This window comes from Sinohyriopsis cumingii, chromosome 18 (assembly GCF_028554795.1).
Source record: "Sinohyriopsis cumingii isolate HCF-2022 chromosome 18, ASM2855479v2, whole genome shotgun sequence".
NCBI classification, from domain to species: Eukaryota; Metazoa; Mollusca; class Bivalvia; order Unionida; family Unionidae; genus Sinohyriopsis; species Sinohyriopsis cumingii.
Window position 1 is genome coordinate 79,312,793 of NC_142978.1, and position 20,576 is coordinate 79,333,368.

Consider the following 20,576-nt stretch of genomic DNA (forward strand, 5'->3'; position numbering starts at 1 on the left):
GTCAGCTGAAATTTCCTGGTAATGAGACCGGCTCAATCGATATAATAATTGAGCCTATAATGACAGTGGTCTCGAGATCGAAACCCAAGGGAGATATTTTTGTTCTTTGTGATTTCCTTTTCAGTATTTCAGAATCAGTTTGAATAGTTAAAGTTTCGAACACAAATCACGTACGGTTTTCGGAAAATTGTTTGCTTTTTATAATTAAAAATAAATAATAAAACAATTATTGAAATATGGCGTCATTAAGCTTTTGGTCCGATAATACAGTACATGATGTCCGACAAACTGTCACGTGGAGATATGGGTCACTTTCTTAGAAACCACCAAGCACTTTTTCGTTTAAAGTACGGCTTGCCATAGAGTCTCTGAATAGCGTTTTCGTCATCCCAATTTAACATCAGATTTGAGGAGTAAGAATAGGTGGGAGCCATTAGAGAGCCACGGATATTGGAGTGTTCCAATCCTAGGGCATGGCCAAATTCATGTGCTGCGACGATGTAGAGTTCTGTGCCTGCCTTCTCAGCCTTAGCACCCAGCAACCATGTCTCCTGGTCATCAAAATGGATTTCGCCGGCTGTTGGGAAGTACGCATGCGCTAACGTACCCCCTGGAAATAAACCAAAATAGAAGCTATTAGAAATATTGGTTTACTGAACAAAGCCACAGAATATAGTTGATATACTACGGTCCAATTCAATGGATAACAGGCATACGTTTTAAACATAGAATTTTAAGTGTATAATAAAGCAAGGCGAGAGAGAGAGCTGTTGCCTCCCCCATTAAAATAAGCTGAATGCCAAACTAACCGAGCTTTTCGGACAGAAATTTTGATAGAGGTATAATGTTATGCCTTGCTATGCTTCAAATGCAGGAGCTTTCGGGGCTTTTCAATGGTACCCCACTTAGGGAGGTTACTCCCATAGACCTCTCGCCAACAAGTTTACACCCAGCCTAACCCTTACCTCCAAACGATACTAAACCATATTTCTGGACCTGCCCCTATGCATCATGGACAAAATCACACCTCATAATATATCCAAAGATATTTAGTTTGTTATTGAGAAACGTGCATAAGAATAAGAATATATATTTTTATCTTCGTAAACATCCACCAATTCATCCATCCATCCATCTACATACAATGATTTTTAACACATATACAAAGTGAAAACAAAAATAATTCCTTTCACTTAAACGATGTAGTTTCTGAACTCTTTTGTAATAACATCTCATCTTCATTGAAATGAAGTCCACTCAAAGATTATGTTTATCGGTTCCTGGCTGATCAACTGTTAATGTGGCAATATTATTCTAGATACATTTTTTTCCAAAGATAAAGCTGTCTACACATACCAAAGGTCAAGATGTCATAACAAATGAAAGGTGAAGATGTCTATACAACCAGAAGGTCAAATGTATATACAAACCAAAAACTAAATGTCTATTCAACCAGAAGTTCAGATGTCTATACAAACCAAATACCAAATGTCTATATAACCCACAAGTCAGATGTCTATACAAACCATATGTAAGGTCTCCATCTAAACCAATTGGATGGAAGTCTATACCAACCAAAAGTGAAGATGTCTATAGAACCCATAGTTCAGGTGTCTATACAATCCATATGTCAAATGTCTATCGAAACCATATGTAAGGTATCCATGCAAACCATAGATCAGATGTCTATACAAACCATATCCAAGGTATTCATACAAACCATAAATCAGATCTCTATACAAAGCAAAGGTCAGATGTATATACAAACCATAGAACAGATGTATATGCAAAACAAATTGACAAATGCAACTAAGAATATGAACACGCTTAGTATTAAACAATGTATGCGTTACGCATCCGGCTCGATGACTTACTTAAAACCTTGACCAAAGAAAGTAAGGAATAAAGGGAGACAAAATAGGTCCGGGGCACTTTCTAGAGAGAGAGAGAGAGAGAGAGAGAGAGTGGTAGGTGGTGGATAAAATATCCAGTGATTTGGGATGCACGAAGTACATGTATTGGTAGTGAGCAAGTCTTACCAGGGCCGTCAAATCGGCCATCATCTCCATGATACCCAGTAGCAAATTTAATGTTCATATCAGTTGTGCCTAGTTCCTGATATACAAAGCGAAGTGGTGTTTTTCTTGCCCAGAGGTTGAAAGCTCGATCCATTGCGTCCCTGAAATTTAAGTTAAACATAATGGCAAATCCTTTCCTAATATAGTGCCCTGAACATTTCCTGGTTCGATTTCATCGACACTCATGATATATTCACGAGTTCTTGCCTTTCAAATATTTGATACGTTTGCTTGCTTACACCGACTGACTTGTGTCAAAAATCAAATTATGCCAATCTGTACTCACGAACGTTCCACATACAGGTCTAAATATGACTTATTTAATGGTCGGGTTTGAATGTTAAAATTCATTGATCAAAACAAACATTTCATTGATATAAATGTCTAGCTCTCGATTCAAAATTTACTACAAACTTCCAGGTCTATTAGCTCTGAAGCAGTCGTAAGAAATGTACGAAGTTTAAATCACCGCCTTCTTTGCTTATGCAATGAATTGTGTACAATGTGTGTGTGTGTTCGTCCATGATCACAGAGAACGTTTAAGGGATGTTTATTTTCTTAAATTCAACGAATACTGAACCGACAAGTCACTGTACAAACATGCCCAAACAAGCAATGTTTTTTTCTCTGTTCATACTTTGATGAATTTAGAAATAAAATAAACAGACAATCCATTTACTTAAATTCGACAGCATAACTAGTTAAATAAACACATGATTTAATTACATCCTATTAATTAATCATATTTTGAATTTCATTGAAAAAGGCCCAATATATATACAGCATATCAGAAAAAGCTCGTCAGTTGACGTCAATTTACAACTCAGATCAGCTGGAAGATGTTACCTGGTAAAGTGTTTGATGTCAGTTTAATTTGTTTCATTATCCTTGTATCCTGTGAATTGGAATACACGGTTAATAAATGAGGAATTTGACACAAATCCCGCAGACATGACACGTTTTTGTACTGAATTGGGCATCCTATGACATGGAGAGACGGAAATGTGTATTTTCCACAAAATTCAAACGTGACAACAATACGCTATCACTCGGGACGACCTTCTTGGGCTGTAGAAATTAACTGTCGACTTGTAAAGGATGACAGAGTCTCACTATTTTGACACTTCTGAGTGGATGAACAGTCCTTGTTGTAACGTATTACTGAATTTTCATTACGGTGATCAATGACTTACATTATGCGACGAAGTTCAAATCCGTCGTTACTCACTGTTTGAATACTTGTTGCTCTGAGACAGTGTGCTGTAGCATTAGCAATGACATCTCATTAGTTTAACCAAAGGTCCACTATTTAGTTCATTATTAAAATCTTACGTAAGAAGTCTGAGTTTGAGTGATCATAGATTCTAAATATAGCCCTCATTCAGTATATAAAAAAGTAGTGCAGGTAGGCGTGGCTTAAATATAAATTTGGTTTCATACTGGTATCAACTAAACAATTCAAAAGGGCCTAAACATTCTGAACGCTGGAAATCGTAATGAGGAAAAAAGTCTTTATTTATTTTAAAATCAACACATCTGTATAACTATGTTTATCGCATAATGAGAAATACTGATTCTGTTTAACGAAGCCGCAGAACAGTGTTGTGTAATGGCTTTAGAATGCATTCGGATGCTTCTGTCATTTGCATGATGCTACGACTTCATTTGTAATGTCGTGTGGAATTATATGTTACATATTTAAACATTATTATACATCTAAAATGTTAATCCAATGAAATTATTAGACTGATACCACGTGACAAAACACGATAAATCCGTGTTTTGCAAGTACGTTATCTGACACTTGTACAGAACTAACAAAAAAGATGTTCAAACCTGTTTTGGAGTCAAGGAAATTAGCGATTCAAATTCCCCGTGATTCGTGATGTTATGTCATTTTATAATCACAGATTTAAAAAAGAAGACAAATTTACATGTAAATAATGTCGAAGCCTGATAAAATAATGGATTTTGGTTGCTGAAGATTTAATCAAGAACATGTCATATTTTTATAAAATTCCTCAACCTGGATGCACTGAAACTAAACTTTTGCTATTCTACAATTCCTGAACTAAACAAAATACGGAATTCTAAAGTTAACAATAAATTAAATTTTAGCAAATGTGCTTCTTATATCAAAGTCAATAACTCCAGTCTCTCCCGCAGTATCTATTAAGTGCTAATTTTGGCAGATATATCTTTATTTTGGCATCTAAATAATTACAAAAACACGATAGTTTATGCTTGATACCAAATTTTACATAATTGTATTGTGAATTTACAAGATTTTTAACAAGGAAGATTATGCAAATATTTTATTTGTTTTTGGTTTATAAGCAGGAAATTTTCAACGAAATATTGAATTATTGCACTATATTTTCAATTAACATTTAACATGTTTAAGTTGTTTGATCTAAAAATAACAACTTCCGAAAATCCCACCCAGAATGCACTATTAAAGGACATACTTCTTAGTGTCATGCATGATGAATAAATGATCCAATCTTAATGGACAGAGAAAGGTTTCTTATAATTAGAATTCATAAATGAAAAACAGTGTTCATATCAATGTATTTGTACAGGATATAGTTACCCATTTTCGATGAGTTTTTCTTTGTTTCTTTAGAGTTTATTTTATTCTTGTGCTTGTCGTAGTAGATAACTCTTTCAAAACGGCCGGGCCAGTAGGAAACGGGATTATGTTTTCCTTGTCAACGTGATCACACACCACATTTGTTGATGAGGTATATAGATTTATTGAACTCTCTACAAATCGACGGATTTCCTTAATATCTTCTAAAAGCCCTGAAAACAATTTTCTCTTTTGTATTTAATACGAATCTTAAATATCCGTTTCCATGTTAGCTAAACTTATTTAAAGATATGAACGAGTCCAGTTGACGATTTCATCTAGTCCATATGCCCCATAATGGTAGGTACTTTGTTCAAGTGAGATGATACGAGGCCGCCATTTGTTTGGATTCTGATCTATTTGGGATTTGAGAATGGTCCTACCTAACTCTTTATTTCAAACTAGAGACTGGGCCAAACATATTTCAAAGAAGTATCATAGGCCTGAGGCTGAACGATTTGCAGCTTAAAGTCGACATAACAGCTGGAAATTGAGATTGAGATTGTACTGAATGAACATCGTGGTGCAAGTTTTGTACTTAAAACGTTTTATGAATTCTAGACCAGGTGTCATATGAACAGTCAAAACAATGTAAAAGTTTATACAACTGTGAGCCAATGCATTACCCCTCACAACTCTATCCATGTGAACTCGTGCGATTTGTATATCGGTGTCTTTGTGTCTTTGTTTATCCGTCGGCAGATGAGGATGTATATTGTCCAAATGAATAATAATTAGAACGAAACGAACAGCACAGACCTCGATTTGTAGGCACGTAAAGTGTGGCAGAGGGTCTATATCGTTGGCAGATATATACACGTTATTTTAAGGTATATACAGGTAGCGTATTCGTGCATGTGAATAGTTCCTGTCTTCATCAACCAAAACGTAACTTTCCAACTAACACTACTCTCTTATTATAAAATCCAGTGTTCAAATTCCTTACCTCTGTTGGCTTTGTGTTAATGTGCTGGTTCTAGAGTACTCCGTAATCTTCCATGATAGTACCTTTTTCGGCCAAATTCGTGCTGTGGAGTGAAAAGTTGGTTTAGACTTGTAATTTCTTCAAAGAAAAATTGCGACGAGCAAAAAGTAAACTAGAAACACAAACTGGCTGACTCACTGAGATACTGATTTATAAAATTACAATCTTTGCATCACTCACTCTGACTGACTAGCTAAAACAACTGTCTGACTAATTTATCAGCTTGCCAAATAACCAGTTAACTTGGTTAACTGATTGGTTTATGTATGTGCTGCATCAAGACGAACCCTAAGCAGTCACTGTCAAATCTTCACGTAGGACAGTGGAGACATGATTTTATTCAAAATCTTGCATTCGGCTATTCGCCGACTAACAGACTATATGAATGATTGATTTCAGAACAAACACCTAATAAACAAACTGTCAAGCTGACTTGCACTCTTATTAACGGGACCAGTAACCAGCGATTGTACGAGATGACTAATTGATTAACTTTATGACTAATTCAATGAAAGGATTCAATTGAATTGTACCGACACAAAAAGTGAAGTAATGGCCATCACTCACTAGATAATGTCCCTACCGTGTGTATGTATCTGTGTGTGACATTATTTGACAGTTCTTAAAAAGATGTTGAATTTATTGTTAGCTCCAATAAATATTGTATTTGAATATGAAGCAGTTTCAATCTTGGTGTGAATAATAAACGAGTGATTCAACCGTTCATAGGATCTAACATAATTATAGAGACCTATGACTACGAAGGAATTAAGCAATAAAATAAGAAACAGTGAAACATGTCTCTAGAGACACTTCTTTTACTTATTACCTTCTCTTAAACAAACGAAGTTGTATTAGCTTAGATGGAGAAAACATGTATTAAAGCGAACGTTAAAGTTGCATTTTATTTAGTAGTATGGAATAGAGATGTTTGATAAAACCTCAGTATCATGATGGAAGTTATTTGTATTTCTATGAAATATCTCGGCTAAAATTATTGCATTATCAATGTAGGTGTCGGCAGACATTAGGAACTGTCATGGAAGACTATTTTCTTGCCAGATATTCTCGATAATGACGCTTAAATACGAACTTATAATCTAACTTTAAGTCTCTTTTTCATGAAAAGCTTCTAGCAATCGCAGCATCGACATTATGCTTTCATTTGAGTCGGAAATTGTCAGGAACCGAAGTTTTCTTTGACAAAAATGAAAATAAAAAATGGGCACGCTCGAATTCGAAGCTAATATAAGTTGAGATTTAACATGTTTAAATATTTAATGTTATGAAAATATTTCACGAAATACAACATGCCTGGATGTAGTGTTCATGGTGCTGCAATAAACATAGCATGTTCTGGGACGGAATGACAGAATTAATATTTTCTTGAACTTTCTCTTTCATCAACCACCTGTTTTGAGAAAACATTTTAATATGTCCACTCAGAGGCTGATTGATAAAGATCTTACTGTCTATTTCTATTGTAAATCACCTACCTGCAGCAAGTCTCGCAGAACCATTGTCAGGAACATCTTTAACACCACAGCGGGGCTCCGCCATTTTACGTAAGGTTTCGTCATCCAACTTACCTGTGATTGGTATATTGACCATTTCTTGAAACTTACTAAAAACGAAAATAATTATATATATATATATATATATATATATATATATATATATATATATATAGAGAGAGAGAGAGAGAGAGAGAGAGAGAGAGAGAGAGAGAGACAGAGAGAGAGAGAGAACACAATAGCATCATGTGATTTTTAAGTGCTTCTAATCAACTTCCACTTTTATTTAAATTCGTTTGATACCATATTGGCATCACCGAATTAAGTTTCGTAGAATAAGAAGAAAGTAAGAAATAACTTTTAATTAATGAGCAACAAAAATATTTTCCCTTGGATAATCGTGTGTGTGTGTGTGTGTGTGTGTGTGTGTGTGTGTGTGTGTGTGTGTGAACAAAACTAACCTGATTGCCGCTGCCACTGTGCTAACAGGCACCTTACCAGTAGGTAGAGCTGCCTTTTCGACCGTTTCATTCAGATAGTTGAATTTTTCTAAATATGTCTGCAATGAGTATGAAAATTGTAATTAAAATATGCTCAATGACGAGAAATCTTCCCCAATCACATGCACACGCACAAACGACATGATATGGTGTGCTCCCGCACTTTGATGAACAAGTAAATAACATTTTTCATCACAACGAGGGTTTTAGAAAGAGACATCGTAAACGTATATTTGGAAAGAAGCAGGTCGTTTACTAGTCACAAATATTGTTCATCTTATTTAAATCATATATGGAACTGAAACAGTGAATATTTGCGATAATAGCGACAAGAATAAAGATAATTATAATCATCATTCTATCCTACGTACAATGAAGGCATCGGAACTGTCTTCAGAAGTACGAATATAAGGGCACAGAATTAAGTATAGCATTTGAAATGGAGCACATTTTGATCAATTTCCTTCTAACTAGAACCGGGACGAACTGAGCTTTTCGTTGTCAATGACCTGTGGTAACCAAGTCGCTACTATATTCATTGAGAGACATATGTATCAGTCCTTATGTACATCATAACTATCCATCCAGCATAATGACTTCGAAAAGAAATGGATCGAAAAAGAATGTTGAGTATTGGACATAATTTAAAGCTAGACCTATTTCATTTCAATTTGACTTTTCCGTACGAATTGGACAGTGACAACGCATTTGCTCGGAGTTTGAAAACAAAGTCATGTGACCCAAGAATTTGGCTTTGCAAATACCTTTGTAAATAACCATGTATTGAAAACAAATTTAAAAAGGATTAGTGGCTAACATAGTTATATCTTACTAAGGATTGAGACTGACACATTTTATTTTACTTGAAATTTTGTCTTTCCGTCTTTAATTGACTCCTTATATCGCACTGGTGAGTATTTGTGTTTAAGTGTTTGTGTTTGTCTCCTCGTTATGACACTAATTTATTTCTTGTTCCTTTAATTTCCACCACAAATTATGGACTTAAAGTAACGGAAAAACCACCAATGGTTCTTTGGCCCGTACACAGATTTAAAACAGTTTCTTGCGATAAATCAGTCTATTTTGGTATAAATAGAAAATTTCCTCCTAAACAAATGCTATTATAGAAAACAATCTGTAAAACACTTGATAGATTTATGGAATGAATAATGAATGGAGTGAAGGAAAGATATGTATTGCATACATATAAACATAATTTTACACATACCAGTCATGTATCCATCTATTCATCTATCCATCTATCGTATATATACACCAAGTTTTAATACAAGGCGCTCAAAAAAATAAAAGGACTTACAATGGCTTCATTTTCTGTTAGCTTTCTAGAGGTAGTGTCATAACCGTTTCCAATCGTGAAGACGACACAAAACACAAGAAGGGTAAAAGGCACTCGTTTGTTTATGTCCATCTTGTTCTCCTCTAATCTTACTGCAGATAATAATAATAACAGTAATAATAATAATAACTACTAAACGTAGTTTTTTAATATATGACTGTAGGCAAAGATAAGAGAGCATAAAAAATGTAACGTCGAAAAGAAACATCGCGTGGTCTTACATGAGAATCATTTAATTTTAATCCTTGAAACGTATATTTTCCAATATATTTCACACACACATACACACACAGGCATTCTCTCTCAGACCAAGTTTCGTATCTCTATTCAATAATGTTCGAAATAATTTGGCTTTGTCTTTTGGAGTCACATAAAAATGAAATTAAAATCAAAAGCTCTCTTACGATTCAGTAAAGTCTTTCTTTCCCGCTCAAACTTCGGCAGTCAAAACTCATTTGTTATATGTAAATTATGTAACAAGTTATATTGGCTGATCTTGATCTAAAGAAACGTTTCTCTAATGCAAGTAACGGACCTTCATTGTATTTTGATATTGGCAAACATCACCTTAATATCCTTCATGATAAATGTAGATACGCATATAGCCCCATGAAGTCCTATTTCCATAGAGTCAGTTTGCGTAACTCGTATATGGGTAATTGTGATTCTGACAATGAAGACGCTGAATACTATATTGTTGTATTGCCCACTTTTTAATATGTAAAGATCCAAGATCTTTCGCTTTTTCTTTCAACGTAATCCTTGTGTAACTCTAGGTTGATTATTAAAAGGTGAAGCAGATCAAAACAGAGAAACAAATTTTGCATATTACAAAATGCTCAAAAATATATCGCAGAAAGTAGGGGGTTTTAGTGCATAAAATTATATCCTAGCTACTAAATCTATATAATTAATGTAAGACAACAATGACCGTAACCAGTGAAATGTTTTCTCTCTTTCTATCTCTCTTGCTCTCTTTCTCTATCGCTCTCTCTAATTGATTATTTCCTTATATACTTATCTATATGCTTATTCTCTTTTACCCTATAAATCCAGCAATCTTTTAATTAACAAAAATCTTTGACCTTGTTTGTCGCATGTACTCGAATTTTTGCCAAATGAATGTAGCCTTTGGATTATCTTTATATGTTTTTGGATACGTTGTCCGATCATATTTTGTTTATTAGTATAACAATAAAATAAGTTTGAAACAAAAGAAAAGCAACTGAAAACTGGGAATAGATAGGCCAAACCAAAATGATATCACAGCGACATCTAGAAGTATTTTATAATACGTATAATAAAATCACGGTCTGGGAAGAACAAAAAGGCCTATTTAGATATTTATGTTGAAATGTACGAATTATACCAAAACAAATGATCAAATGTAATTTAAGAAAAACAAAATTATAATTAAAGCGTATGTACTTACCTAAATAAATATAAGCGCTATTACACTGATGGTTTCTTGTGTTCTTGTCACTTCGGTAACCAGGCTTGAAGTGGCTTTCCCATCTAAAGCACGATACTTATATAGGACGCAATGGAGAGAGAATAAACCAATCAGATTACAGTTTACAGATTCAGACTTTGTTACGTGGAAGAGGAATGCAATGCCACTTTTATTTGCCTGCTGGTAAGGATTACGCAAGTAAAATGCAATTTCTATTTTCCACGAAACTCACTCGCTTTCAAGTTTCCAGTTAAAAATGTTGCAAATCAATGCAAATAAAGTAACGTGCTGACGTGTGACCCAAACCTATTTTCTCACAAAGTGTTGGATGTAATCTTTTAAGTAGACAAACCTTACCTCAACAGCTGATTACCCAATTTGACGAAATCAAGCTTCATTTATGTTTTCAATGTCTGACTATAAATCCGGAATTATGCACTACCAACCCACCCATCTCCGGCTACGTTTTTCTCTTGCCTACTCAGCCTATAATCCTAATAACTGACTTGTACAATACCTTTCCAACACAAATCATTGTGCCATTCAGTTTCCTAGAGCAGCATAAGTTCAAAAGCGAGAAATGTGTTGAAATGTTTATAAAATGACAAAATTGGTCAGCTCTTTATAATATCTATTCCATCCGAGACCAACAACAAAACTGCGGTTTCGAAATTATACACCCAACATATATAAAAAGAGAAAAAAACTGATAAAATAATCTTATTACGATTAATATGCATTTCCCAATATATTTGACGCTTGAAAAGGCATTGCGAAATATTGAACAACTTTAAATTGTATTGAAATCGATGAACATTTTGTCTTTACTGCTTGTTCGAAACGTCCTTAATCATTCTCCATATCGGCATTTATACTAATCTGCAATTACACGTACTCATGTACTCGCTTATAAGTCGAGTTAAATTACCGTCCCTCTACCAGAACTGCTTTCGCATATTAGGGTCAAAGTTCCTTGTTCTTTTGATCGTTCTTGGCAAACTGCATAGACCCAGAGCTTCCGGCCGCATTATACAGTTAGCATGTTGAACCCAACTCATAAGCGAGCATTTACAGTCCTTAAAAAAGGACGTCATTAGTAATTTACACGTTTTATACAATATTTAAAATATTGTCTGAATTTATGGATATTGAGGATGGAAATAGTTATATTTACCGATATTTAAAGATATATGTTCGAAATTTCATAACTTGTTCCTGAAGAAACATTCGATGGTGCTTTCTTAAAGATTAATTTCACTATAGCAACTACTTTCTAGAGCATCATGATGATCGCTAGCTGAGTCTGGCAGAGCAGGCAAAAGGATCTTTGCATCTCGTACTTCCACCAAACTGATGGACAATGTGGCCCCTCCAGCAGATGTACCCTTTTCATTGTCCAGAATAATTATACCCTAGAGAGGTCCCATTCTGTGTATGTGTTTCTCTTAATGTTTCTATTAAATATTTAAATATCAAAATTAATGGAAATGTTTGGTAGTATGTACATGAAGTAATCGGCGCCTTCCATATTCTATAGTCGAATATCGATCTCACTGCCAGAACTTGTCATGGAGAGTGGATTATATTTTTCGTGTATAAATTAGCTCATTCACCAAAATAACGAAACGCATTTTCTCACTTGAAAGACAAGATGCAGCTAGCAGATGAGGACCCCCCTAGAATTTCCTATTTTCTCATACCTGGCACACTCAAGGTTACTTCCCAAACAAAGGGAAAGCATATAATTGTTCATATGTATTTCTTACCTTAAAAATATACAGAAGATAAGATGGACTCAATGGAAATGGAATAAACTTGTATTTGAAGAGGTCCAAGGTCGATCTGCTTGGCAGTCAGAGTTACGTCAATACAGAATGGGTTAAATTAACAATTTAAGCATATTTATGAGAGGATTTTACCGCTGCACAGTGTGAGTGAGAACAGACATTTTCTCACACGAGACAAAAAGTACATTCCTGACATAGATAAAGCTTTTTCAGGTACAGAGGAGACAAAAGTGTGCATTTACATATATTGTATATAATAAATAAACCGGAGATAATCTAGCACGAGTCTAACATGAATAAAAGGAAATTTTCAAAAATTACGCAGTATTAACAGTGGTTACATTATGTAAAATTCCAAAAAATACTAAACCGATTTTCAAAGGCAAAGTCAAGGACATTGTCACTACAGTAAAAGAAGCCGTTAAACTGACTTGATAAGACAACTTGAGAAACTAAATTTTTTGCCACAGAAGACAAGTTTCTGCCAATAAATGTAGACGGCCTTTAGAGGCTGTCATATGCACATTCCTCTAGCACTCAATGCAACTTCCATTACACACACACACACACACACACACAAGCGTTATGATCCGGACAGACCATCTGCAAACCAGACATGCTATATAAATCTGACCACACGAGTCATGTACCATATGTCTCTTTGGTTACGATATATATATATATATATATATATATATATATATATATATATATATATATATATATATATATATATATATATATATATATATATATATATATATATATATATATATATATATATATATATATATACATATATATACCTTGTAGTGATAAAAAAAAATCCACTCAGGAGTGAAACAAACTTAAATGTGCACTTTAGAGCGAGTAAGTTTCTGTGTGATGTTTGCATGTATTATGAGTGTTTCCATTCTATTTGTGTGTGTGTGTTTGATAATGTGCATTACAAATGGTTGATGTTGATTGCTCAGATTCAGTAGTTAGATATCTTAATTTTTGTTCACGTTACGATCGTTTCACATAATATATATCCTCTGTGATAAAGGGATAAAGATTTTATACTGATTTCACATCAAGATTTAACATTATGGGATAAAGATGTAAAAATATTTTCACGAATTTGTAGGGCTTAGCTAATGGCGAGAAGAAAACAGGGGGAGGTATTTTTTTCCACTAGGTAAGGAAACTGAAAATATAAACGGTTTACAAGATATTCATATGTTAAAGAACGATGTAATTGTGTTAAAGCTAAATAAGGATGATATGCTAGTCTTGCTTCATATAAGAAGAACATTAGGATGGTGGAAAGTTTTATTCAACAATGATTATGCTTAAATCGATATAAAATCAATACAATGGGAACTTATTGTATAGTTGATTCAACAATTCGAGATAAGAGTATTATATTTATTAATATATATGGTCAAACTAATGCTGAGGCACAATTTAATGAAAATGTTAAGGTTACAGAATGATTTTATTGTTTGCTGTGGTTACTGGAACTTGGTATATGATATGGAAATGGAGTGAGGAAATTATAAATCTATAAATAATCCTAATATTCTGAAAATGTGACTGATGGGAGTGAAAATAACAGACATTTTGAGAATTTTATACGAAAACATTAAGCTTTTACATGGCATAGAATAAATCTTCGACAACAAGGTCGTCCAGACGTATAATGCATTTGGTATTGTTATAAGTTGTTGTGCTATGCCAGAGTATAGACCCGATTATTCAGAAAGCTGTGTAAATATAACACTTAAAGAGGATAAAGATTATATAGTAAATAATGCAATTTACGAAGTAAAGAAAACATGCCATTATGCCACTTGAGTCAAACATATCGAATCTGTGAACCTTGAGTTCTATGTATGTGATATTAGTTGAAACAAAACAAACTTAGTCCAAGATTTTGGCAAAGGAAAATATATCAAGATTATCATAGGAAAATTGAGACGGAATTTGTTTTTGTACAAACTGTACGATTTTGCACATTTTAAAGTAGATTGAGATGCATCGCGATTTGTTATTGCAATAGCTAATTACAACGGTTTTATACAGACACAAAAGAACCAAAACATTGCAGCAGAGATTTGGCTTAGGAAAGGTAATGCACAATGGAGGGTTTGCACTAAATTTAGATTGGAAAGCGTGAATGAAATTTGATTTTATCAAATTAGCCAATGAACCATACAGGTAAAGTTTGTCTACAAAACGGATTACATAAATCTCTTTACAGGAAAATAATTTTCAAACACCTATCAAGAAATTAAGTAATTTCCTTTTTTTTTTTTTTTTGGTCTTAGCCACGTATTTCTTTTTGTTTTGCTTTTACCGAGTACCTTTCATAGAAGAACAAAAGTCGCCCTTTTGTTGTCATACGTGCTTACAGGTACATAACAGCAGAATTATGTGTCTGTTTGGATAATATAATGGATGGATATGTAGACTCTATTCTTGATCGGAAAATCAGATTAAAAAATGATGGAATCGGGTCGTTTCTAATTTCTTTTTTCTCTTCGTTGCGTGATTAGGATTACCCTTCATCGGCCAGAAGATCCATCCTCTACCCGATGGACAAAGAGAAGAACATAATAAAAGAATAAGACAACACGATATTCTTTTCTGATCGAGCCGATCGAACGCGCGTTCTTAAAAATTAAACAATTCTCAGTATCTAGCATTTTTCTTTATCGTTTGCACATTTTATTACCATAATTACATCTAATGATTTGGTGGTATATAGTATATTTTATCTTACATTTTAAATGTATTGAATAATTATATTTTGTGATTGTCTTCAAACTTAAATATCGTTCTCCATATATCTGCGTTAATGACAAAAAAACATCCTTTTCCTTTGCTGACGCTGACACTATGATTGACAGATGAAATAATGTTCAGCGGATTTTGACCGAAGTCATTAATGCTTTTTTCTATTTTTAGTGAAAGTATACATATTATATGGCAGGTTGCTGTATGCGAGTGATTGAAAGAAGGACACGTTCTGTGAACTCGAAGCAAAATGGTATTTACAATCTTTTAGTAACCTAGTTAGTTCAATCGTGTTGAGCGTTATTTGAAAATTAGTACTTTAAATATCTTGAGAAATGTCCACCATATTTGATGATAGATAGGCAATATTTCTACACAACTGACAGGCTTCTTCAGTGCCATGACATATACTAAATTTGGATGAAACTGGTACGGTTGATTTTGACAATAATATTGAAATGGCCAATGTAGTCAAACGTCTCGCATCGCACGCTGGAACACAAGCTTAAAAAATAATTAAAGTCTCTATGTGAAAATACCCTTCCCACTCCCCTTTGATATTCCTACTTTCAGGTTTCCTCAGTATTTATCCAGCTCAATCTAGCTACTTATATGATGTATTGTACAAACGGCGTATAAAGATGCACCCGTTAAAAGAGAATTCCATGGTTTTGTAAAGGGTAAAGTATGATGGAGAACTTTTATGGTTGCAGAATTAGAATTTTATTTTAAAAAATATTGAAGGATACAAGCCAAAGAAACCTTATCAATCTACCCATCATCAAAGTTTCCGTACAGGTCAAGTATAGCACTCCCTCATTATAATGCTGCCAAATAAGCCATAGAGTATACTGCCTTATAATGAGGCAGACTTATAATGAAATACATAAACATATACATAAAATTCTACTATTAATAATAAAATCGGATCCAAGGTCATAACCATCTGATAACATGAACCATGTTATGACTGAAGGTCTTATAGTGAGGCCGTTTCTTTCCGCACTCTTTCATAAATAAGAAGCACTCAGCGAAGAACTGTGAAGGCTTTCATCTCACGGCGTATTATGGCAAGTCATTCACTGTTTTTGGTACGTGGCATATACAGTCAGAGATGGTACATGCTGACTATACTGATCATAGTTCTATAAAAACGCAAGCACTATATGGCTAGAAAATGCTTATAAGTATATATAGAACAGTTGTCAATATAGTATAGCTATAAATAACAAAGGAGTGAAACTGCATAGAAGGCATTTCTCATGTGTACGCACACCAAAATTCGAACATCGCCTATCCAGACTTGCCGTCGAATAAGACGCTAAAATAATCAGATTACAATATTTGTATATGATTTAACAATAAAAAATTCTATTTTTTAGATGTAGTCGTTGTTTTCCAAAAACAGGCGCACGATTTCATTGTTATTTACATGTATTACACCAAATAACAGAAATTTTGTTCTTCTATGAAAAGTACTTGCTTTCAAGTTTGCATAGAAAAATGTCACTAGGATCTAAGAAAGGAAATGAAGTAATTTGTACAGAGGTGTTTAAAGCTATTTTTCTTTTTGTAGACAAACTTTACCTCTATGCTTCATTAACTAATTTGACAAAATCAAGTCTCATTCATGTTATTCGATCTAGACTGAATGCAAATCCTCTATTGTGCATTACTTCAATTAAGCCAAAACCCTTCTGCAATATTTTGGTACTTTTGTGTCCGTATAAAACCGTTATTACTAACTATTGTAATACCTTTTCATAACAAAATCCCGATGCATGTCAAATAATCAACTTTAACATATGAATACAAAATCGAGCAAGCTTATAAAAGCACCATTTATATATTGAAGTAACAACCCAAAACACCTCGAAAATAAATTCATCCAAACCCTGACTTTTATCACTATACGTACTTTTGTTTACTCTTTTGGCTTTGTTATTAATGTGCGATTTTATCTTCTTAACGCCAAAGCGTCTCTTTTCCAAAATACTAGTTTCATCATAAGTTATTTTAGTCATTACTTTGTTGTTCTAAAATATCTTCTGTGCAAGGGGTATTTACATTTTCGATTATATGAACTTGTCAATAAATTTATTCTGAATGGAGTCTCTAAAATAATCTCCTGGCGTTGGATTATTCATATTTCTATAATTGTATAATTCTATTTCCATGTCTGATATCATCTTCCACACACCACACAAAATCAAACAAATATCATATATATATATATATATATACATATATATATATATATATATATATATATATATATATATATATATATATATATATATATATATATATATATATATATATATATATATATATATATATATATATATATATAATCAAAACATAAATGAATGTACATCTCCGGGAGCTGAGAATTTTATGAAAAATCAGGATATGATCATTTATAAAATCAAATTTAAATACATGTACATACTTACTTGAATCATTGCAACCTGCATCGATAATTTAAAATGTACAACTTGCATCGATAATTTGAAATGTACAAACTGCATAGATAATTTGAAATGTACAACCTGCATCGACAATTTGAAATGTACATTATCAATCCTAATATCTGACAAATGTAACCGCAGAAAATGCATGCATTAATAAAATAGAACATTTTAAGCTCAATTGTGCACATGTTGTTTGGAGGTTTCACGCCTGAGTGCATTTCCGATTGCTAGAAAATCATTCAATATAAAGCATTCCCGTATATTTTATTGGCAAACATAAACATATAAAACATGATGTTAAAGTCAACAACAATATATCCCATTTAATACAATAATTCCGCTCTACTCTTCAAACAGCAAATTTATATTTCAAGCTTTACTATCATAGTTACAACTGTATAATGTACGTTTATAAATTTCAAACCTCCTAATTACAAATCAGATATATCAATACTCGCCATTGATATTCAAAAGGTAATAAAATGAACACTTATGGCACATGATACGTGTGACCAATCGTCTGGTTTTATCCCGGATTGTCTGGATTCCACAAATGACCACAATAACTTGTATACATTCCCAATATTCATTATAGTGTGTTCTGCAATTCTGTTATTAACATCACTTAATTAAAAATCTGCTCGTTCACAAAATGCCAGTACCTAACTTAATTATTATCACCTTCAAGTACCTAGCTTCATTGTTGTTACCTTTAACCCTTTTACACTCTTTATAGCTAAGGCAGGAAGGGTGCGAATAAATAATTTGTGCCGCACTCATGAAATCGGATTGCTGGTCGGTGGCCAAGCATATTGCGAACGTGATACAGTGCAAACGTGATACCAGTCCAGCACGGTATGAACATTTGGTGTATGAATGTTAATCTGCTGCATGTGCTTCAACATTTTCACTATATAAGAGATTGTGTTTTCTCAACATTTATACTAAGGTTGCATAACACATCCCTGTTGTTACTAGAAGAGTTGGGACCGTTGACAATATTGATGCAAACTGATTTCTTGTTGCCTAAGGAATGTTTTGCCACACTTACTCGTGTCTAACGCACACATAAACTGTGAAGGCCATAGACCCAAATCTGCCACCACATACTGCACTGGTTGATCAGGGTCTGCTGCTTACTATTTCAGTCAAATAGAATTGATCTTAACCCACTGGCCCATTATACCTCTGAATCTCTACCGTTTGCATTTGCGTGATGGTCTCGGCCCGCTCAGATTTTATCTGTATAGAGAATTTGCAGATATCAGACAAGGAATGATACAGATAGTACAGTACTACGGGCCGTTTCGGATTGCTAACATTAGGCACGAGCATCCAGCCCGTGATCTAATCATCCGGCTAGACTTACATCATACAGGTAGATTTATAAATCGCTATCGGGTCCACTATGGAAAAAAAGTGCCTTTGCCCGATTTACATCAAACGATGTACAGTAGTCACATCCTTTGAGTAAATACTGACATCATCGATAGTATAATGTGAAAAGCTGAACCATAGCAGAAGTAGACTGAGTTAACAGTGTTGCTGGTCGAGTAAAGGTATTTGGTATATCTGTCCCTCTGTTTGTATCATTTTGCTATTTGAATAAATTACATTATTTATTCACTATTTGAGTGAAAACATGTTTCTATATGAGTAAAGTACCACATTTTTTACAATTTGAGTTAAACACATCATTATCTTCGTCGTGTAAAATCAGTGTGAATCATGCACCTTTGTCCTTTGCATTTTCATTTGATGCATTAAACGGTTCGTGCGGATTATGTTAATTTGTCCAATATTTGGATCTTAAACACGCACGTATTAATCACAAATTCTTTCCTATTCAAGTCATTCATTATTAAACATTGTATTTGTATCACCATCAACAGTGGTCTGTTGTAAATCCGTAGTCCAACTCGGTTATCTTGTTACAAATGGTGTCAGAAGTGGGATTACATGGGATTTAACGGAGCACTGAAATTGTTTCATTATTCTTGTGTGATCTTTAGTGTGTTTCAGACGTTCTTGACAAGACCGTGGGATTAAGTAGGCATGTAACATTACTTTAGTTTTTGTACACATTTCATATTATTGTTGCCTTCCGAGAATGAAAATACGGTTTGTTCGTTGAAACTATAGTAATTATCCATTTTTGCATAGTAGTGCACTTTAAGTTGGTCATATCAGATTTTTGGAATGTTATCAGTGAAAGAGCTTGTGGAACTGGGGAAACAGTTTGGCTACGAGGAGAAGTCTCTTAGAAACTTTGTTCGTGTAGAACGGGCAAGGGAAATGGATCAGATGTTAAAAGAAAGGGAAATAGAAAAGGAGAAGCTAGTGATAGAAAGGGAAGCCGAAGAAAGGAAAAGGGCTTTTAAGAAAGAGAAGATAGAATTAAAAAGACAGGCCGAGAAGGAGAAGATAGAATTAGAGAAGGAGAAGATATAGTTATAAAAACAGGCAGAAAAGGAAAGGATTGGAATGGTAATGGAAGGAGAAAGGGAGAAGATATAACTGCTTCAAGAAATAGATGATAGGAAGTTAGAAAGGGAAAAACAAGTGAGGTTAGAAGCTTTGGAGATAGAAGATAGAAATAGGGAGAGGGAGTATCAAAGAAATTCTGAGTTATTGCAAGCTAAAAGAGAGTGGGAACATGATTTTAAACTGAGAGGTCCAAAATTGCCCCCAGTTGAAGACGAAAAAGATAACATGGATAGATATCTAAACAGGTTCGAATCGTACGCCACTGTACAAAAATGGAAAAAATAGGATTGGTCGCTTCATCTTAGCGCGTTGTTGAAGGGTAAAGCATTAGATGTGTGTTCTCGTTTACCCACAGCCGATTCGCTGAAATACCTCGCATTGAAAGAAGCACCTCTGAAGAAATACGAGCAAACCGAGCAAGGGTTTCGCAAGAAGTTTAAGTAAATTTAACACGAGCGAGGCGAGACATTCACCCAGTTCGTCAGTAGGACGTACAACTACTTGCAGCGATGGGTGGAATGTGGTAAA

At 34.0% G+C, this 20,576-nt stretch overlaps 1 protein-coding gene across 1 annotated transcript; it reads right to left on the reverse strand.

Moving 5' to 3' along the window:
* Nucleotides 1–200: 200 nt before the first annotated feature.
* On the reverse strand, nt 201–3,422 carry LOC149777136 (stromelysin-3-like). Its single transcript, XM_089942768.1, has 3 exons — nt 2,925–3,422; nt 2,040–2,179; nt 201–610 (listed from the first exon to the last, which is right to left on the reverse strand). Exons 2-3 carry the CDS (start codon nt 2,170–2,172, stop codon nt 309–311), a joined length of 435 nt encoding a protein of 144 aa, XP_089798894.1. The 5' UTR covers nt 2,173–2,179; nt 2,925–3,422; the 3' UTR covers nt 201–308.
* Between the last annotated feature and the right edge of the window lie 17,154 nt (nt 3,423–20,576).